Raw genomic sequence first — 23,509 nt, 5'->3', positions numbered from 1 at the left:
TACTTTCTTATCGAAACATTCCTTTATATTGCAGAACCTGAATGCACCAAAAATTACGATTCCTCTTTCAAATAGTGTAATATTGTGATTAAATAATGACGCATTTCAGGATTACCCCCAAACATCTCCGTAATCCAAAAATTATTGTATCTGTTGCCTTTGGACTGCATTGGTCTTTAGTCTGTGGAAATGAGTTTTCAAGTATTTTTAGTTTTTTTTCACGTGAACTGATAGTAGAAAGAGGTGTTTCAAAAAGAATGAACGGGAATATATAATCAGTTCAATATTTACTACAAAGTACTTTTCAGAATACAATTTCACAGCTTACCCTAAAGTATGAAAATATAAAATAGTAGACGTAAGGTTCACCAATCTGCATATGTCACATCAGATAGCTTTGACCAATCCAATCGTTTTATTCTGTATGTTATAAATGCTGTAATATTGGGACAAAAACGCTCCACCTAAAATCCACAATTCCTTGTCTGAAGAATACTGCGTAGCAGTGAAGGCCGAAACGCATAGTTTGATGTGAAATATCGATATCTGCAAATTAAAATGATAACCAGTAACTAGACTATTGAGACTGCAATTAGAAGCATTTACGGAATTCCATTTTATCTATAATTATCTATTAGTCAGGCATGCGGTTGCGAAAAAAAGACATTACATGAAAAAATTTGTTTATTTACATAACTGCAATGTTGAACAATTATTCAGTTTTAATGTACCTAAGCCTGCAGGCGAGAAGATGGGAAAATTTAATGACATAACCTGTTTGGTGAAGGCAAAAGAAAACAAATATAATTATTACCGTGATTTTTTTAATGAAAATGATACAATCCTGATTTTTTCAATTTATTTTTTCTTTCATTTATGTCTGCATACGGCAAATTGACCTTTTCATAAAAATGGTCTACTAGAATTCAACGGTATGCTTTTAATTGGAAAAAGAACTGTTGAAACAAATTATTGAATGCAATTCTGCATAAGTACCACTGTATAAGTGGTATGATGAAATAAGCACATGTAACAAATAATGCTATGAAGCGAATGGAGGTTCCCTACAATGAAGTTTTAAATACTAATAATTCATTGGACAAAATTAATTCATCCGTTACCTATTAGAAAGAAATGAATGAAATATAAGATACCTAATCTATTACTAGATGAAAAATGTATATCTCTGGTGATAAAAATACACTCTATGTCATAATATCAATAACACTTCTAGTGTCGTTTTGAGAGTGATAAATATACAGGGTGTTTCAAATTCGATCCTCAGCATTGGGATCTCGGAAACTATGAGAGATACGAAGATGGTTAAATTGGGGTAAAGTTGCGCATTTATCTGACTAACAATATGCCGTTGAGAAATTCTGAAATTCCGAGTATATCCGGAGATATCCGGGAAAAAACAAAAATTTCAGAAAATAATAATAAGATTAATATTAATGAAAGGGCTTTATTCATTGACATACATTGTTTATAAAGAAGAAGTAGATACAAAAATCAATGAAAGGGCAAAGTTCAGCCGAAATTCTTTTACATTTAAAAATCTATTTAGCTTAAATAAGGTAAAACATATAGCAAAACATACACAAAAGTGAGACAAAGGGAAAACCATATGAATATATTATCTATTCAGAAGACTTCAGATGTGTTTTCAACTTTTTCTTGAAATTATATATAGAGTGGTGTGCGGACTTCCATTGTCTAATATAATATAAATTGATTTGATAACCCTAAAAAAAAATCAAAAAGATTAACCGAAAATAACAATTTTATGAAACAAAAAAACTGAAATTACAAAGAAATAACATACAACAACAACCAAACAAATAAAAATTGAAATATCAATAAAAGCTGACAAAATTTTTAAAAAATTAAAAATATTATTAACAAAAAAAGTTATGATACAAACCAAGTTATGTCACAACGTTTGGTTTGAAATCTTTTAATTTTAAGTCCGAAACTTGACTAGTTAGGTATAGATATGATATACAAAGAAAGAAAGCAAATTTCAGCAGCTTTCCGAATTTTCAATAATATACAGGGTGTTCCATTTAAAATAATCAAATTTCAACAACTTTTTCAAGCAAACGAAAAAACTGTATTTTTTTACCACCCTGTAGTAACGGAGATTAGGCTGACGTGTGGGAAGTGTCCAAGTATCACCTAACTCCAAACCAAATTTCGATATCATAGTACTTCTTAACTAAAAGATATCGGCATTTTTAGAAGTCATGATTTTCGAAGAAAAAAATTGAAATTGATTTTTATTTCGAAAACGGTAACAGATAGGTATAGGAAAATATCAAGAAAAGTTGTCGGGCAATTGTTGGAGATTCCAAAAATAATATTATATACAGAGTGTTCCATTTGAAAAATCAAAGTTGCTACTGCTTTTTAATAGAAGCGGCAACACCGCATTGTCGAAAATATTTTAGTTGGCTAGAGAATGTCCGAATATGCCCTCCATTGAATTTTCAAAGTGATCCGTTGTCTGGTTCACCAGAAACGTCTAATGTGCCATCCACCGTGAATCAGCCTGTATTAGACAATGGAAGTCCGAACTGATGAAATACACCACGAAACATTGTCAACCACCTTCAAACAAACATTGTTTAATAGAGTTGTAAATAAAACTACGAAAAAAGCAGGCTGTTGAGTATTTTGGAATAATAAAAGTGTGACGGTTTCGTGTCCTCGAATTATTCTGAGATTTGAAAGTTTTATATCTTTCATTAATATAATTTGGCTTTTTGGTAAATAAGGAATTTCACAAACTACACTTAAACGATTTGATCTCCACTAACTTTATTAAAAATAATCATAACATGTTTCGCTAAAACATTAGCTTTTTCAAATGATTAATATTTGAAAAAGCTAATGTTTTAGCGAAACATGTTATGATTATTTTTAATAAAGTTAGTGGAGATCAAATCGTTTAAGTGTAGTTTGTGAAATTACTATGGATCTTCATCAAGTAACGGCCGAATCAATCAGAAAAATAAGGAATTTATGTGTATTGACGAGTAAATGGAACTGCCAGGTTTTAGCAATCGGTAACCAACCTGACTCCTCGAACTTGGGGGATAATATATGGTTGAATTTTCTCACACCATAAGAAAGACGAATGCAATTGTTTTGTATTTTTTTGTTAGCCATTTACATCAATTTGTATCAAAGCAGGCCCGTAGATTATATCGCAATCTAGACAATATGAGGGTTTCGCAAAGTTTCAACTTCAATTTGGAAGTAATGAAATCTCTACTTTGATAGAATTGACGTCAGATACTGTAGGAGCTACGACAAAGTGAATTTATATGTTTGTGAAATCTCAGATCAGCATCTAGCCCAAACCCAAGTTCTTGCTTTGTTTAATTATTTGTAGCAAGTCTTGTCCAAACTTGATTCCAAATTCTTCCATCAATTCCCCAACTTTTGTGTTTCGGGCCAAAAAGTATCAGCTGAGATTTTTCAGAATTCAATTTCAGGTTATGGGCTATAGATAGATCCGGTAACTTTTGTAGATCGCTGTTAATTTTTTCCATTGCCACCTGCCAGTTACTTGGAGGAAATCGATAATAATGATGAACTGTGCAATGATCGATTATTTTATGAAAGTCAGATACAGGCTGATTCACGGTGGATAGCACATTAGACGTTTCTGGTGAACCAGACAACGGATCACTTTGAAAATTTAATGGAGGGCATATTCGGACATTCTCTAGCCAACTAAAATATTTTCGACAATGCGGTGTTGCCGCTTCTATTAGAAAGCAGTAGCAACTTTGATTTTTCAAATGGAACACTCTGTATATAATATTATTTTTGGAATCTCCAACAATTGCCCGACAACTTTTCTTGATATTTCCCTATACCTATCTGTTACCGTTTTCGAAATAAAAATTAATTTCAATGTTTTTCTTCGAAAATCATGACTTCTAAAAATGCCGATATCTTTTAGTTAAGAAGTACTATAATATCGAAATTTGGTTTGGAGTTAGGTGATACTTGGATACTTCCCACACGTCAGCCTAATCTTCGTTACTTCAATACAGGGTGGTAAAAAAATACAGTTTTTTCGTTTGCTTGAAAAAGTTGCTGAAATTTGATTATTTTAAATGGAACACCCTGTATATTATTGAAAATTCGCTTTCTTTCTATGTATATACCTATACCTAACTAGTCAAGTTTCGGACTTATGAACATTTATTTGTGAAAATGTCCCTTCAGAATGGTATTTCCATTCGGTATTTGGTAAGCAGGCCATGATTACTATTTGACAGTAGCGTTGTGACATTCTCCTAATAATATCGACATTTTCGTCACTTCAGAAGTTGCAAATACCTTCAAAACGATGGAACAAAACTATTCAAACGAAGTTCTTATGAATTTGTTTATTATTTTGGACAGTGTGACAAAATTATCAGCAGAACATGTAGAAAGTTCAATGAAATGTATCCGAATCTACCGCCAATGAACCTCAAGAAATTTAGATGGCCCTTACATACAGTTCACCATCGAACTATGTTAACACCCTCATCAGTCTTGAGGAAAACAAGTGAAGAGGTGTTGTTAAATGAAAGTAAAATCTTGCCATAGGGAGGTTGGAAGTTTGTTAAAAAGGAAATATTTAAAATGTTATGAATTATATTGATGAAAAACCAGAATTATTATTGGTTTAGAAATCATGTAGATTTTTGTCAATATCTAATAAAAAGGCATATATTTCACTGAGGTGATCAATGTCTGATCTTTTATTAAGGCAATTATTCCATTTCCAAAAACAATGTTTCAGATGTATTTCTTTCAGTTGATGAAATTTTTGTTGAATTGTAGACCATTTTATGACCTTTGGAAACATGATTACTGAGAGCACATCTCTTAGGATGTAATCTACTATGACTTTTATGTGAGCTGACTCTGTCTTTGAGTAATCTTGACGTTTGACCAATATATTCCCTACCACAATTTAAACATGGAATGTGTTAGGAATCACACGTTAAAAGGTGAGACCTCGTTAATCCTTAGCTCGCACAGGTTTCGACTTCTGAAGGTTCTCGTTCGTAGGGGTGCGACAGCTGGTTAATGGAAAAACAGATTTTAAACAGATTTTTTCAACAGAATTGAGATTGAAAGTTAATAGGAGTTTTATCTTTGAATTTCGAAAATAATTTATTAATGGTGAATATGATTCTAAAAGCTATTTCTACATTTAAATCTTGAGAATTCTGCATAACTTGGGTGTCATATCACTTATGTATGGTAAAGAAGAGAAAAGTATAGGAACTGGAGGTGGATCAGCCCTAATTGTGACATAGTCAGACTGTAAAGTAATCATATCCAACTGGTTGTTATTGTTGATTTGAACGTCAATGGTTGACGTACTAAATAAGATCTTCTCAAGTAGAGGATCCGGGTAGGAGTTATTAATAAATAATTGGCAACGTATATTTAATTTTTTTTATGCAAAGAAGGATCGGAAATCTGCAAAATGCGGTTCTTTATTTGTTTGACCAAATTCATTTTCCTTGACTGCTTATGGTATGACCAATAATTCAAGAACCTACCAGAACTGATAGGCTTGAGATACCAATCTATGAGTAGAGTATTATCTGGTGTTCTGATAACCTTAGTGTCAAGAAAAGGAACCCATTGTTCGTTGTTCTCAGTTTCGATGGTGAACTGTATGTAAGGGCCATAACTATTGAAGATGTCCACAATCTTAGATATTCCATCTTGAGGAAGGGATATGATAATGTCATCGACATATTTTTTTATAAAAAAGAGATTGAAGGGAAATACCTGTAAGACCAAATCTAGCAGGTCATCCATGACATATGCTGCTGTGTAAGAAAATGTCATTTCTCGGATTTGGTGAAGGGACTGTAGATCTTTCGAAAAGTTACCTCGGAAATCGGACTCAGTCAGTATGTATGGATGAAGTGTTCTAGTACTTCACCTGTTGACTATGGAGTACTTTGGCCACATTCTGTTTTCTCTATAATTGATTACTGCACAGTTCATCATTATTATCGATTTCCTTCAAGTAACTGGCAGGTGGCAATGGAAAAAATTAACAGCGATCTACAAAAATTACTGGATCTATCTATAGCCCATAACCTGAAATTGAATTCTAAAAAATCTCAGATGATACTTTTTGGCCCGAAACACAAAAGGAAGAATTGTAATGAAACTTGGACAAGACTTAGTACAAATAATTACACAAAGCAAGAAATTGAGTTTGTGGCTAGATGATGATCTGAGATTTCACAAAGATATAAATTCACTCTGTCGTAGCTCCTACAGTAGCTTGCGTCAATTCTATCAGAGTAGAGATATTATTACTTCCAAATTGAAGTTGAAACTTTGCGAAACCCTCAAATTGTCTAGATTGCGATATAATCTACGGGCCTGCTTTGATACAAATTGATGTAAATCGCTAACAAAAAATACAAAACAATTGCATTCGTCTTTCTTATGGTGTGAGAAAATTCGACCATATATCCCCCAAGTTCGAGGAGTCAGGTTGGTTACCGATTGCTAAAACCTGGCAGTTCCACCTACTCGTCAATACACATAAATTCCTCATTTACAAAAGCCAAATTATATTCATGAAAGATATAAAACTTTCAAATCTCAGAATAATTCGAGGACACGAAACCGTCACACTTTTATTATTCCAAAACACTCGACAGCCTGCTTTTCTCGTAGTTTTATTTACAACTGTATCAAACAATGTAACGCTCTGCCCAGTGAATTTAGACACCACTCCATATATAATTTCATGAAAAAGTTGAAAACACATCTGAAGTCTTCTGGATAGATAATATATTCATACTATGCCTTGCTCATATGGTTTTCCCTTTGTCTCATTTTTGTGTACGTTTTGCTATATGTTTTACCTTATTTAAGCTAAATAGATTTTTAATATTTACTTTGAAATTCAAAACATATGTTTTTTTCTTAGTTTTACACAAATTCATGAACTACATGCTATCTCCTAGGTTAAGTTGTAAAACAGCCTCGGCTGAACTCCGCCCTTTCATTGATTTTTGTATCTACTTCTTCTTTATAAACAATGTATGTCAATGAATAAAGCCCATTTATTATTATTATTCTTTATATATATATATATATATATATATATATATATATATATATATATATATATATACTATAAATAGATACTGGCACTCTGGAGTGCCAGAAGATGACAGTACTACCAACTGTCGAAAGCGCTCGCAGATAATTAATAGAAGATATAAAGCTTCAAATCCTTTTTGTAGAATTTAATATTGACATATATATATATATATATATATATATATATATATATATATATATATATATGTTACAAAAAGGATTTGAAGCTTTATAACTCCTATTTATTATATGCGAGAGCTTTCGACAGCTGGTCGTGCTGTCATTATCAAGGTCAGCGTTTCGTGAACTGCCAAGTGAAAATCTCACAATATAGTGTTCCTTGATTTCAAACTTTCATTCAATTCGACTTGTTAGTACCTCAGTAAGCATGGGACAAATCTTGAATTTTATTTTTGAATCAGTTAACCTTTACCGATTGTGTTTAAATTTCGAAGATACGTTTGATTTTCGTGGCAATGTAAGATTAACGAAATGGCAGACATCACAAAATGGCGACTCGATAATTTCCATAAAAATCTCCTTGATATGGGTATCATATAAAAGGTATGAATAGGACGAGCAAAATGAAGTCTTTCTATATCCAGTATGGCCTAACTAGCTCAAAATACAGAAAAAAGACCTTGTAATAATGGCGCATTAACAGAAATTACCTTATGTAAAATATTATATCTACCTACTTACTTGAATATTGTCAAAATTCATTATAATTCAATATTGTACGTATATAATAGCAATGAATTCTTGTTTTTAAAAATATTTCCTAACAGTTGAAACCATTCGACGAAAATGTGACATTTTTGTTTACTTATATTTTCAGCATACATAAAACATGTGACTTTTTTTGGAGTGAGAATGATTTACCTTTTTTATATATTGCGATCCCTCCAAACTGAACCTTTGTCCTCCCAAAATGAAATCAATTCTTGGTAATTTATCAATTGTGTCGCAATTCACCTGCAATAAAATATAAACATCAGCATTCTAATATGTGCATTGAATGGTGACCAATACTCTGAAGTCCACTGTATCACTAGTTTTATTTTCAAAAGGGTAAAAAATTGAAATTCAAGTACCTAGACGTCATTTCATTGAATTCAATTGTCACTAAGTACATCGAATTCTCCTTATGTCTAATTGATTTTACAGCAAAATATGTCCCCCTTCATTGAAGGCACAAAACCACGAAAGTTATTAAATTTCTGATACTCTGACCTATTTAATACGATTTCAACAATTTTCCTTAGCTAAAATTTGAAGTAGTAACACTTTTGTTCTGTTTGAATATCTTTCAGAATTCAAATGTGAAATTCTCTTGAATAGAGAGAATAGAGTCGACTTTTGTATTGAAATATTTAGATTTATTAGTGGGAATGGAAATTTCTAAATTATTCTAATTGAGTTGAAATAGTGCTGAACATTGCTAGAAGCTTAATGCATGTTGTGAAATGCGTAAAATCCCTATAAAAATCGAAAGTATAGTTCAAGTAAAAGATATAGTGCAACCTACCTTCCAACAGTTCCCCTTTAATAACATAGTTGGGGAGCTAACTAATTTTGTTATTCAATAATCATTCATATATAGTGGAATGGAAATCAATTTCTTCAAAAATTACTTCCTTCATGTAAATTAAGCTAATATTTTGATGATGCCAACTCACCGTCCATTTCCCAAAAAATGCCTTTGCGTTAATTAATGCAAGAATTTTGTTCACCTCATCCACAGGTCCAAAAATTTCGTTTGAACTAGTGTCCGATATCGCTTTGCATCCCTTATTACACAAGGTAATGTTTATCGTAGGCGTCGTTGCGTTAGGAGTGACAACAATTCTAAAAAATGTTTTGTGATTGAAGTTTGATGTATACGAAAGGTTTTTGCACAGTTTACCTGTCCACTGAGAATTTCCAAAGTATGCCCTCGTCGACACTCAAATATTTTATTTCATCAGGCAATATACTTTTGTTTGGGTATTGACTTCTATGAATGAGCTTTTCGTCAACGAATCCAAGCATAAGACTTCCTGCATTTTCCCCCTGGGCACTGCTATAAATAGATGAGAGTTGTCTTTAAAAAAATGAAACAATATTCGTATTACTGACTGAATTGAGTATTTCAGTCAAAATCAACTTTTCAATAGACAATAATTTGCAGAGCTGACAATAAATATAATTCCTAAACTAGTATGAAAGAAATATCAAAAATCCAACTAGGAAGAAGGTCAAAAATATCGTTTAATATTTTTCATTAACGTAAAAATAGGTGGCATTAAAGGTGTAGATGATGCAATTGTCTATACGAATTGTTACTCCACTTTTTTCTAACGAATCACTAATTCTACAGTAACACCATTTCAGAAGTTGAAGTAGTCGTATCGATCAAAGTTAGACTACGGATCAAAAGTATATAATTCGGCGAAGAAATCGGTTCTGAAACAACTGAATACCGTTCACAATAATGCTATCGGAATTGCCCTTGGGTCATTCTGCACAAGTTCAACCGAAAGCTTACAATGTGAATCAGGTGAATCATCTTCAGCAACTCGAAGGCAGTTTCTAACCCTCACCTATGCTGCTTCCATTACAGCAAACACTGAAAATCCAGTATACCATGATGTGATTGCCCATTGATTTTCGTCAACATATGCTGAGAAGAAAAGAACTGACATTCCTTTTTACGAGAGACAAAATCAGTATCTACATAATTCGAACCTCCATCAAGTAAAAACCTTCTCCGAAATGAATATCTCTAACCCCACTCCATGGACAACCCCAAAAATTCTCATTGATACGAACCTTAATCAGTTCAAACAGAGAGACATTAACTACGAAGTCATCAAATGTAATTGATATGAAATGATTCATTCATAAGAAATACAAGGAGTTTGACACAATCTACACGGACGTATCCAAATCTCAAGACGGCGTAGGAACCGCTTTTACAGTCTTCAATCTAGTTCATTATTCAAACTCCCCGTGAAAAGCTCAGTGTTCACTGGGGAACATTAAACCATATGGAAAGCACTGCAGAACATAGAGAAAAGCAACTCCAAGACATGTTTGATTACGTCAGATTCTTCAAGTGCTCTAGAAGCAATGAACCAATTATACTCCAACCATCCCATCATTCGTCATATAAAAAAACTGATCAATGTACTCTAGGGAAAAAGGGTTGTTATAAAATTTATATGGGTTCTTCACACATAGGTATAGTACAAAACGAAATGGCTGACCGATTAGCTAAAGAAGCCACTATCAGTCAGAAAACAGTACAGAAAACTATGTTGTTCATACCAATATGAACCCCAATTACAAGAAAATCCTCACTGAATCATGGCAAGATCAATAGAATGGGTCTTGCAGTAAACTTTCCAAAGTAAAAACAAGTGTATAGTCGAAGTAACCGATATAGTAATTCTTAAAGTTTCAGCGAACTCAAAGGCCAAAAAAACCAATACAAAGGAATAATGCCGCTACGAATTAGTCCACATGGACTGAAGAATTGACGGTTCGTATTGGATAATTTTTACTAACCGAGTTTTATGATTGGCTGAAGAGTCATAAAATTAAATTTGAAGTCATGTTACTGTGACCAATAAAATGTGAGGATGGTTACAAGAGTCGTGTTGTCAATGTTCAGTTCAAGAACTGATCGCGATTTGAGTGTTGAAATTCGATATTGGTGAGGTTATAATCACTTGAAATGTTTGTTATTTGTTTAAAATGTAGCGTCCTTGGACAAGTACTAATAGTAATAACGAGTGTGATAACAACAACGACTTTTTCCTGTGTAGTGATTCCAATAGCGCTGGTGAACAATGCGAAAAAGGGATACCAATGAATAAGATTTGGATGCATTTGAATATTGAAACACAGAGAGTTTGTTTCAATGTATATAAGAATCTACATATCAAGTTTGGTTTCGAGGTAAAAAACTATGGCAAGCAACATCAGATTTGACCAAAATTCCTTTCTCAAATGTAAAATGGTCAAAAAGAAACGTTATGAACACAAGACGCGATTTGATGCGAGATTACCAAAACCTTTAGATGTTCATCTAATAAAATCATTAAAAAAACAAAATACGACTGTTCTAAAAGCAATGAGATTCCTACAACTGAAATCAAAAGGAAGAAATTGAGCACTTCCGGCCATTACGTGAGCTGCTGTGACAAAACTCTTCAGAATTGGATACAGAAACTAGGATTTAGATTTAAAATAATGAACAAACGTCAAGCAGAAGAATAGTGGAATTGCGTAACAAATACTTAGAAACAATTAACTAAATACATATAGACAAAAACAACGGCAGATTTCTATTTGGACGAAACTTGGTATGACACTCACGACACAGTTACGAAAGGGTGGACTGATGGTTCGAGAATGTATACGCCTAATATGCCTGCATGTTACACGTACATATATATATATATATATATATATATATATATATATATATATATATATATATATGCATATATGTATATATATAATATATATATATATATATATATATATATATATATATATATACATGGTAAAATAAAAACACAAATAATATCCTTGAGAATAAAAACGTAAATAAAAGATATCATTATAATATCATAGAAGCAATATATAACAAGTTTGTATGTATATTTTTCAACCTATCCAAAGTGATATTCTATAAAAAGTATCAGGATTGAAATGTTTATTTTTTCACTGATAATCTTAAATTCAACCGCGTTATTAAATCTGAAACTGACTGTAATTTTCTACAAGAAGACCTAAAATCAATAGCTCACTGGTGTCAGGCGAATAGCATGGACCCTAATATAGACAAATGCGTTGCCATATTCTTTTCTCGTTCTCATTCTCCCATTATTTTTTTTTTTTTAATTTACTTTATTTAAAGTCGCATCAACCTCCAGGGTTATTAGCGACTGAGCAATGAATCAGTTGCAATGGTATTATATACAGCTGAAGAAGTTGACATTTTCTTAAAACTTTACAATATTTTCAAAATTACACTTAGGTCCTAATGCTTTCTTGATTGAAGGCGGGATGCCATGAGGTAGTCTTTCGTTGGAATATAGCACTCACTTGCACTAGATCGAAGACTGGTAAAAGGGCTCATACGCTGTCTTCAGATTTGGATGCGTCCGTGTAGATTGTGTCAAACTCCTTGTATTCTGTATGAGTCATTTCATATAAATTACATTTGATGACTTCGTAGTTGATATCTCTCTTTTTAAATTGGTTGAGGTTTGTATCAATGAATATTTTTGGGGTAGTCCATGGAGTGGGGTTAGAGATATGCGGATCGGAGAAGGTTTTTGGTTGTTGGAGGTTCAAATTATGTAGATACTGATTTTTTCTCTCGTAAAAAGGAAGGTCAGCTCTTTTCTTCTTAGCATATGTTGACGAAAACTATGGGCAATCACATTACGGTATACTGGGTTTTCAGGGTTTGCTGAAATGGAAGCAGCATAGGTGAGGATTAAAAACTGCCTTCGAGTTGCTAAAAATGGTTCGCTTGATTCACAATCATCATATAAATGGTTTGTCCTCAATTTTCGGCTATGAAAGATCTTGGCTTTCTTTTGGAAACAAAACTGTCTTTAAAAAACCATATATCCAGAGTGGTACAATCTTGTTACAGACTCTTTGGATACATTGTTACAATTGGCAAAGTTTTTTCGCCTACTACTCTGAAGATTCTATCCTACAGTTTGATTCGTTGTATCTTGATTATGCTTTTGTCATCTGGTATCCATCGTATTGCATATATAAACAATTTCTTGAATCTGTTCAGACAAATTCTAACGTACCATTCCCTTCAAATTGGGCCATGAAATAGAAAAGTATCTTTTTCATCACATCAGACCAATCTTCGATTAGAAAATCGACTCGTTCGAAATGACTTACCATTTTTGGTGATATCGACTGTCCAGAACTTTTGAGTAGGTAATATTTGTTTCGAGAGGCACCAGAGATGATATAAGTGCCTGTAATTGAAATTTTCACCGTACATATTGTTGTAAATCATGTCTGAAAGAAAATAACGCCGGCCACCATTGGTAGCCATAAACCAATCGTGACGTAGCTGAGAGAACGCGAATGCACGATGTCCCCTGCCGCTCTAGAAGCAGCGAGAATAATGCTACCGATTTCGACGGAATTTCGGCGAAATTTTCTAGCGCTTTTGATTATCATACAGGGTGTTAATTGAGTATGTACCATGAATTCAACAGACGATTCTTTAGGTAATTTTAAGACATGGGTCCACAAATAAACATGGGTCCGCAAATCCTTCGTTCTCAAGATACAGGGTGTTAAAATAAAAAAAAGTTATTCGTAAATATCTTAAATATCCTTTACCTAATTTTGTTGTGATTTGGCAATGGTATTTATAACATTGAGGAGCTAATTTAGCCCGAACGTGATTCAATTCATTGAGTCCAGTGGCGTCTCGAGCGAGATTTGAACGAATATTTTTGACTTAAAAATGTACGCCACATTACTTATTATGTAACAATAACAACAAACATTAATATCAAGACTAACGAATTGCACTAAATTAAGTGTTGGAAATAGCCTCCTTCGGCTTTAATACAACCGTCTAGCCGCATCATTGAATTTCGCACTCTTCTGAAAATACCATGAATAATAATCAAGGGTTGCCTTGGAAAACGATTGCAGCATTTAATAAATAACTTGACAGTTGTTGTCAACTTTATAAGCTTTTAATTTATAATTGTTATAAAAAGTATGTTTAGTGGTTATTTTTCGAACCATGTTTGTAAAACATGGTTCAGTTTACTAACAGTGAAATGGCAGATAATATGCATTTCTGTTATGGAATGGCTCACGGAAACTCGAATGTTGCAAGACGCATTTACCATGAAAGATTTCCTCAGCGTGTAGTGCCTAATAGAAGAACTTTTGCTAAGTCGAATGTTGTTTACAAATGAAGCTTGTTTTTCTCGCAATTCAATTATTAACTTCCACAACAATCACATTTGGGCCGAAAACAATCCACACGCCTTGATAAAAAATAATTTTCAAGAACAGTTTTCTTTTAATATTTGGGTTGGAATTGTATGTGACCATCTCATTGGGCCTCACTTCCTTCCACGTATGCTTAATGGAGTAGAATACCCAAGGTTTTTAGAATTTGTTTTACCTGGACTTTAAGAAGAAATTCCAGTCATATAAAGATTTTGTATGTGGTACATGCACGATGGTGCTCCACCACACTTTAGTGTAGTGGCACGGCAATTTTTGGATGAAAATTACCATAATCACTGGATTGGGAAAGCAGATCCACACTCAGGGCCACCTCGCTCGCCCGAAATGAATCCCTTAGATTATTTTCTCTGGGGACACCTTAAAGCGTTGGTATACAAAACTGCTATTCAAAGTGAAGAGAATTTACGGAATAAAATCATTAATTCATGTGACATAATAAAAAATACGCCAGGTATTTTCAGAAGAGTGTCAATTCTATGATGCGGTGGCTAGACGGTTGTATTGAAGCCGAAGGAGGGCATTTCCAACACTTTATTTAGTGCAATTCGTTAGTCTAGATGTTAATGTTATTTAATATTCGTTGTTATTGTTACATAATTAGTAATGAAATTGTAAAAATATTAATTTTCAAAAGAAACATTCAATTCCCCATATTATTCCTTGTGAGGTCCAGGGATATGCAATTAGGTCGACTTTTTTTTCTTAAAAACTAAGCAAGACACGAAAAAAATTCAAGAGACAAAAAAAGTTGTATTTCTAATTGCTCAATCCAAAGAAATAACAAAAATTGCACAAAAGTCAGTGGCGTACATTTTTAAGTCAAAAATATTCGTTCAAATCCCGCTCTAAACGCCACTGGACTTAATAAATTGAATCACGTTCGGGCTAAATTAGCTCCTTAATGTTATTAATACCATTGCCAAATTACAACAAAATTAGCTAAAGGATATTTAAGATATTTACGATTAACTTTTTTTAATTTTTATTTCAACACCCTGTGTCTTGAGAACGACGGATTTGCGGATTCATGTTTATATGAACATTTCGTCTTAAAATTACCCAAAGAATCGTCTGCTAAATTCATGGTCTAGTAAGGCGATAGACATTCAAATAATAGTTGAAGTTTAAATTGAAGTGTTTGTTTTATTTAAAGTGAAATAAAGTTAAGTTTGATTATTCAGTGTAGTCAAGTATTGGTCAACCCACGGGGAAAAACGTAACATTATCATTAATATTGCAGTACAATGTCAAGACTTTCGAAACTGGCAAACCATACTTATTTGAACTTTTTTAGGGTTTCTGAAATACATTTGAAAAACCACTGTTAACCTATATAAATATACATCATGGGAAATCGTAAAATATGTAGTTCGTTAAAGTCTGTGTTTTTGTGTAGCTGGATGAATTCGATAATCCAGTTGTTTGCCAACAAGGTGGTGTGCATTTTTCAGGCTTGTAAAGGATTGGTTGATAGATAAATATATACTTTATTTGACTACGTTATGATACGAGTTTGGTTTGACTTATTTGCCATTTATTGCCAACAGATTAATTTTACTATTGGCTGAAGATGGAGGAAATAATTTTCCGTTAGTTACTAGAGTTCTAGATATTTATATTGATGACGTATGCATAAGTTTTTCTAATTCATAAGAAGCTAAAATACTGCGTGATCAATTAATAAATATTTTAAAAAAGGTCATTATTGATTTACTAAAATGGACTACCAATATTCAAGCATTACTTGATGATTTACCTGTAAGATATCGCTTTAGCCAAGCCGATGATGAAAATGATTCATCAATTAAGGTATTGGTTATGCAATGTCAACCAACTTTCAATTCTTTCTCTCATATAATAGATTCATCGGTTCACTCATATACGAAAAGAGAAATTTGACACAATTTATAATGTTACATTTTTACATACGCCACGTAAGAATCTCCGAAAAAAGTTTTGGAACGAATTTTATAGACAATTGTATTATCTACGACATGTTTTTTACTATAACACTTACCGTTGACAAGACCTTTGACCTTTGATTTATTATAGTACATTTGAAACCTGTAAGTACTAATCATTTTCAGCTTCATACGAACGACTCTGAATGTACCACTTTTGTACAGATCACTTTGATTATATAAAGTGCTACAAATTCAAATTCAGAAAGATTAAAAAGAGGGAACGGTTTTGTGATGAGTTTAATGTATTCAGAAAGAGTAAAAATAGCGACAGGTTTTGTGAGGAATTTAATGTACATCAATAAAAAACAAAGCGCAGACCTTTGTGTATGTGAAAAGGGATAAACACAAAACAGCACCTTGGTACGAAATCATCAGAAGTCATGAAATAAGTAAACGGTTTAGTGTTTAGTGCTTGAATATGATGTGATTCAATAGAAAGGGGATTCGCGGATGAAGCACTCAAAAATGCAAAATGTCTCTGTGGAGACGTTGTAGGTGATCCTTTTGAACCGAGGTAATCGGATCGAAACTACAAAATTTAATTGGCTTCTGTTGATGACTCCGCATAATTATGTGACAAAAATGTAAGACCACTAATCGTAGGTTCATTGAAACTTCTTGGTGACCTCTTACCTGTTCAAATAAATGGAGAATATGGGATCTCGCACTTTTTTCTGTCTGTACAAAGCGTAGAAAAAAGGTTCGGAATCGCCGTACTTTGTTCCTAGGCCGATAGCACCATCTGCCTTGTTCAAAATGAACGTAGTGGGAACAGTTGACATTTCAACAAAGGAAAAAGTTGTTACATTGGCTGAGTCGACCTGAAAAATTCAATGACATTAAAAGTTCACAAGTTACCGTTGAATGTGGAAAGGAATGCAATAATAGATCAATGATAAATATAATAAATATAGTTTGAAAAAAACTAAAAAAACACGCTTTTGAAGAACATCGAACTAAAAATTTAAAAATACTTTTTTTAAATAAGCTGAAAACAATAACGATCGAAAAATACTACTAATATTGTGAAAAGCCTGGGCGCTAGATATACAGAGAATATAGCACAAAGCGCCCACGCTCTTGTCACAATAATACTAATATTTTTCGATCGTTATTGTTTTAAGCTTATTTAAAAAAAATATTTTTAACTTTTTAGTTCGATGTTCTTTAAAAGCGTGTTTTTTAGTTTTACTAAACTATATTTATTTTTAACTTTTTAGTACGATGGTCTTCAAAAGTATGTTTTTTTTTACTTTTGAGTTTCATATGCTATAAAAGCATGTTTTTTAGTTTTTTGAACTATATTTATTATTTTGATTTTATTTTGAACAACCTATCAAAGAGGTTACGTACAGCGCCATCTGCCCGCAAATAGATCAAGAAATATCAAGTAGGTTGTGTACAGCGCCATCTGCCCGCGAATAGATCAAGAAATGTCAAGTAGGTTAAGTTCAGCGCCATCTGCCCACGAAAAGATCAAGCAATAATGCCGATAATTCTGTCAATACAGATCCCGAGCTTGAGAGTTACAAACAAACATGCACACAAACGAGCATACATACATACAGGTGAAGCTAATATAAAGCGTGTAAAAAAATGTACTTATGTTGAACTGTTTTACTAGTAGAAAGTGGTTGCAGGCGCACCTCGAGATTAATTTGTTATACATTTACTTCAGTTGAATCATTATTTTAATTTTCAAACCTTCATTTTTTATGGTATTTCTGAAATTGTATACAGGACGTTTCAACGAAAACTTGACCCCCGCTGTAAGTCAGAAACGGACGTGTAATCGAAAATTTCAAAGAACATGTCAATTTCAATTTCTAGGGGGACTAATTCTGATATGGAAATCATACCCGAAATTTCACCCTCCTGCGGTCAGCAACTACCCTCCCTATTTTTTTCAATGGCATGGGTGATCGAGTGATACGTCACTTGAAAGGTCTTTTGTCCCTTTATTACATCTGTATTTTTTTTGAAATTGGTTTATTCGTTATTGAGAAATTGAATGTTGAACGTTTTCTTTTATTAAGAAAAAAACAGAAAATTCACTATCGCTCATTTTATTGATGAAATCAACAAAAGTATTATAATATCAATGGCAACACAATCAATGGATAAAGTGTTCGAAATGACCTCTATCTAGTTCCATATAATAATACCTTTCTGAAGTGTTCCTTACATTATTGAAGATGTCTGGAGTCAGAAATCGGCAGGTCTTCTAGATTTGTAAAATTTATTTAATAAGTAGTAAACGTTTTGAAATAGACGTTACTATTAGTTTTTTTTGCACTGGTAGTTTTTGTTGAATCTAGTTGTCGCAGAACAAAAAATAGATAGTTGGTCACTGTCACTTCTTCACGAATTATTATTCAGTCATCCTTGTTCACTGTGTTCCAACATGGTTTATTCTACTGAAGAAAGAATAGAAACTGTTGCAACCTATTATCGAAATAATGAATGTGCTAAGCTGCAAGAATTTATAATACGAATCATCCAGACCACAACGTGAGCCACCAATACGTTAAACAGTTAATGGATGAGTTTTGAACTTCAGGTTCTGTTCACAACAGAAAACATGAAGTATCCCGTCCTGTCAGAAACGACGGAGTTGAAGTTGCAGTTTTAGGACATATACAAATGGATAATCGACAATCTATCAGACAAGTAGCTAGAGCGTCTGGTGTATCAGCTACTAGTGTTTTTCGGATTTTGAAAGCCTACAAATTCCATCCAAAATAAGGCTAGTTCAGAAATTAAACGAAGATGATCCTGATCGTCGACTTCAGTTTGTAAGGTGTTCAGCGAGAAATTGACCAATAACCCAAACCTATTAAACAATACATGTTTTTCAGATGAAAGTTCTTTCATATTGAATGGTAAATTGAATAGATATTATTGTCGTTACTGGAGCGATGTGAATCCTCATTTGGTGATGGAAACACATTCACAAACTCTAAAAAAATTGAATGTCTGGCCGGCATTCTTGGTAATCATATTGTTGGATCATTCTTCATTGAAGGTAATCACAATGGAAACACATACTTAAATCTTTTACAAGACTGTGTAGATCCTATACTCACACAAATTTTAGAAAATGATGACAATTTTGTAGAAAATGAAATCACATTCCAGCAGGATGGTGCACCCCCACATTTTGATGTTCGGGTAAGACAGTTTTTGGACAAACGTTTTCCAATCCGTTGGATCGGCAGAAGGGGTCCAGTGGAGTGACCAGCTAGATCACCTGATCTCACACCGATGGACTTCTTTCTGTGGGGACACCTGAAGTCGAGAGTGTACTCTACTAAGCCTACAAATCTAGAAGACCTGCGACAGAGAATTGGTCGGGAACACCGATTGCTGATTCCAGACATCTTGAATAATCTACGGAACGCTTTCGAGAGTAGACTGTATTATTGTATGGAACTAGGTGGAGGTCATTTCGAACAATTTATCCATTGATTTTGTTTGCTATTGAATTGATATTATTTGCTATTGAATTCCTCATTAAAATGAACGACAGTGAATTTTCTGTTTTTCTTGAATGAAACGTTCAACATTTAATTTCTCAATAACAAATGGACCAATTTCGAAAAAAATTACAGAGGTAATAGAGGGACAAGGGACCTTTCATATGACGTATCACTCGACCCCTCATGCCATTGAAAAAAATAAGGAACGTAGTTGCTAACCAAGGGGTGGTGTATTCTCGGGTATGATTTTCATATCAGAATTAGTCTCCTAGAAATAAAAATTGACGTGTTCTTTCAAATGTTCGATTACATGTCCGTTTATGACTTACAGGGGATATCAAGTTTTCATTGGAACGTTTTGTTACTAGTTGAGACAAACAAACATTTGAACTATCCTTTATTTCATTCACATCTGAAATCTATCCCATGGAGAATCATTTATGAACTGAATGATATAGACAGCGATAGCATCATCACACTCTTCGTTACTTACAGAATCACCAAATCATATGCTCCTTGGCTTACAGATACAAGTAAACTCATGATTAAGGATAGAGATAAGACACAAGTGTTGTTCAAAAAATCTGGAAAATCAACTGATTTCAATCATTACAAGCAAATGAGGAATATGGTAACCTTAGCTGTAAAGAGAGATAAAAAGGCTCATTTTTCAAACAAACTGAGTACCTCCCAAACAAATAAAATTTGGCCACCCTTAAAAATTTGATGAGATTTGGACAAAGTATTACGTGTTTACCGGAACAGTTGAATGATACTGGTACTATAAATTATAATTTCATTAACAATATTCCTAATCTCGAACATGATGAGGATATTATTGAATATTATAAAAATAATCTGAAAAATTCAATATTGTCCTCTTTGGATTTTGAACAAGTCAATGAAACAGAAATATGAATACAATAAAACAATTGAAAAGCAGAGCAACAGGTAAGGATGGCATCAATATTTTAACGTTACATCTTTGTACTCCATTTTTACCGCCACACGTTACACATCTTATAAAGTACTGTCTGAAAAATTCTGTTTTTCCAAAAGCGTGGAAACAAGCTCACATTATACCTCTGCCCAAGAATTCTAATTCGAGCAGCTTATATAATACCAGACCAATTAGTATACTCTCCACTTTATCAAAAATTTCGGAGAATGTCATTAAAAACCAAATTCGAAAACATTTATCGAAAAACGATGTTATTCATAGTAACCAATCAAGTTTTAGGCTAGGTGATAGCTGCAATTCGGCTCTTCTGAAAATTACTGCTGACATAATTGATGCCACTGATGAAGGTAAAGTACCTGTTTTGATATTACTAGATTATTCTAAGGCATTTGATACTCTCAATCACAGAATATTACAAGTCATTTTTAATATTGTAGGGATCAGCAGAACGCCCTGTATATTGGCTGTTTTAAAAATTTGGTCTGTTTTTAAGAGTTTACTTTGAACTGTAATATATCAGTGAATACTTATTCAATTCAATCAAAATAAGCGTCATTTGAATCAGTGCACTTTTACCAACGAACACAGTCGATTGATTCTGTCAGCATAAAAAATGTGTGTTCAGGAATCCATGAAGTCGACGAAGGTTTTTTTGCCTGGTCCTGACTGGCAAAGGTTCTACCGGTGAGAAAGTTATTGAAGTGCTTGAAAATATGGTAGTCGGTTGGCGATAGGACTGGGGAATATGGTGGGTGAAACAGAACTTCGACGCTCCACTCGTTTAATTTTCGAACGATGATTTGTGAAAAGTGCGGACGGGCGTTGTCATGGAGCCGGATTGGACCTCTTCTGTTAACCAGTGTCAGCTGCTGCTGACGCAATTTTCCATACATTTCAATAGGACTATGCTGTGGAGGTTTTACCTGGTTGCAGAAAGTTATATTGACCACCATGCAGTAACCATGGTCTTTTTTGGTGTGTTTTCGCCTTTGAAAGGTGCCTGAGTCACTCGTCGGTATCCAAACACTGTGCTGAACATCTTCTGTTATCGTAGAGGATTCAGAAGAAGAACAGACCTCAAAACGTGATAATTTCTGTCGATCATCCAAATCTTGGGACACTCACTTTTCGAGCTGTCTGATCTTTCCAAAACATTTCAAACAATCAAAAACTGCATATGAGGTGACGCTTAGTTCTTCCGCCATACCACGCAACGGAACTAAATTTCGCAAACAAAACTCATTGCCAAATGCTTGGTTAATTTTTCGGGCTGTTTCAGCAGCGCTTTGGTTCAATTTGAATTCGTAGAGAAAAATTTGGAAAATCGCTCAACGACATTTTGTTTTTTCAGGATGTTAATGACAAGGTTGAATATTTCACTGATTTGATGCTACTCATTTTTGATACTGTTGCGCCAGTAAAAAAAAAGTGAGGAAGATTCAACAACCGTGGTTCTCTGATGTGAAACTGATGATAAGGGATTAAGCTCTTGAAAAATTCAAAAAAAAAGGAACATAACTGATTGGAACTATTATAAAATGCTAAGAAACCAAATCAATATCATGATAAGAAATGAAAAAAAGCATATCTTAATCAGGTTATAAGTGGTAACCATAATAGTAAATTATTATGGAATAAACTTAATAATCTTAACATATTCTCATAAAAAAATAACTTGCCAGAAAGACTTAATGATCCTATTAAAATCAATAAATGTTTTTTGAGTAATTCCGACCAACATTTTGTACCAAGTAATGAGTAATTGAATTATTATAACAGTAATTCAAAAAACAATATATCTATTGACAAATTTCGCTGTGAGCCGGTAACAGAAAATATTGTTTACAAATGTATTTTAAAAATAAAAACAAGAGCCGTAGGCTCAGATGAAATTAATATAGATATGCTACTTCTTTGCTGTCCTATAATACTACCATATCTCACTAATATAATAAATTCATGTTTGCAGAATAATATATTTCCTGAAATGTGGAAGATTTCTAAGATACTGGCTCTTCCCAAAATATCTAATCCAAATACTCTTAACGATCTGCGCCCCATTAGTCTGCTACCTACTTGTTCAAAAGTATTGGAAAATATTATGAGTTTTCAAATCAAATGCTTTTTAAATTCCTTTAATATTTTACCAGTCAATAAGTCGGGATTTCGTAAAGAACACAGCTGAACAACTGCTCTCTTGAAAATAAATGATGATATTTTCGAAGCTGCAGACAAAGGTAACACGACTGCTTTGATACTTATAGACTTCTCCAAAGCTTTTGATACTATTAGTTATCCAATTTTACTTGCAATTTTGAACTTCATCGGGTTCTCTGAACCTGCTGTAAATTTAATTGAAAGCTAGGTTAAAGATCGTTCACAATTTGTAGAAACTTCAAAGGGAAAATCAAGCAGGGAATTTATTAAATTTGGAGTACCTCAGGGATCAATACTTGGACCCTTATTATTTTGCATATACATTAGTTTTTGTTTTAAGACATTGTAATTCACATATGTATGCGGATGACACTCAACTATATCTATCATTTAACCCTAATGACGTTACTACTGCTGATCAAAAATTGAATGAAGCTCTAGCTCGTCTTATTTCAGCATCTGAAGCTCATGACCTCAAAATTAATTCAAACAAAACTAATCTGCTTGTTTTTGGCACTAAACGTAGCTTGGTGAAAAGACATTAATATTGTTATTGGTAATACAGTAATATGCCCCACAAACATGGCAAAAAATTTAGGTATCGAAATGGACGTGAATTTAAGGTTAACAAAACATAACACAAAATGTGTTCAAAGAAGTTGCATGAGTTTGAAAATGCTTTATCCTCATCGTCATTTATTATCAATAAGATTGAAAATAAAATTAACAAATGCGCTTGTGTTGAGTCATTTTGCATATTGTGATGT

General features: G+C 33.2%; 1 protein-coding gene and 1 long non-coding RNA gene across 3 annotated transcripts in view; both read right to left on the bottom strand.

Annotated features, from left to right (window-relative positions):
- Nucleotides 1–268: 268 nt before the first annotated feature.
- LOC111503340 (lysosomal aspartic protease) overlaps nt 269–23,509 on the bottom strand; it is a 63,666-nt gene continuing 40,425 nt past the window's right edge. Inside the window, exons 5-9 of one of the 2 annotated variants that reach the window (XM_074186170.1) lie at nt 16,779–16,966; nt 9,062–9,238; nt 8,835–9,003; nt 8,038–8,130; nt 269–546 (exon numbers count right to left, since the gene is read on the bottom strand). In XM_074186170.1, the coding sequence (XP_074042271.1) occupies nt 388–546; nt 8,038–8,130; nt 8,835–9,003; nt 9,062–9,238; nt 16,779–16,966 (786 nt within the window). In that variant the 3' untranslated portion in view covers nt 269–387. The remainder of the gene's footprint in view (nt 547–8,037; nt 8,131–8,834; nt 9,004–9,061; nt 9,239–16,778; nt 16,967–23,509) is intronic. The other variant, XM_074186171.1, reaches the window with a different exon arrangement.
- LOC141487273 (uncharacterized) lies at nt 667–7,180 on the bottom strand. The gene is made up of 2 exons (XR_012468300.1): nt 5,815–7,180; nt 667–1,745 (listed from the first exon to the last, which is right to left on the bottom strand). It is a non-coding gene; the product is annotated as an uncharacterized lncRNA (long non-coding RNA).

Source organism: Leptinotarsa decemlineata, unplaced genomic scaffold (genome assembly GCF_025532065.1).
Source record: "Leptinotarsa decemlineata unplaced genomic scaffold, Ldec_3_MD MMD2_tig00078422_RagTag_RagTag, whole genome shotgun sequence".
Classification (NCBI taxonomy): Eukaryota; Metazoa; Arthropoda; class Insecta; order Coleoptera; family Chrysomelidae; genus Leptinotarsa; species Leptinotarsa decemlineata.
The sequence above is the reverse complement of the archived record's forward strand: the minus strand, read 5'-3'. Positions and strand labels throughout refer to the sequence as shown.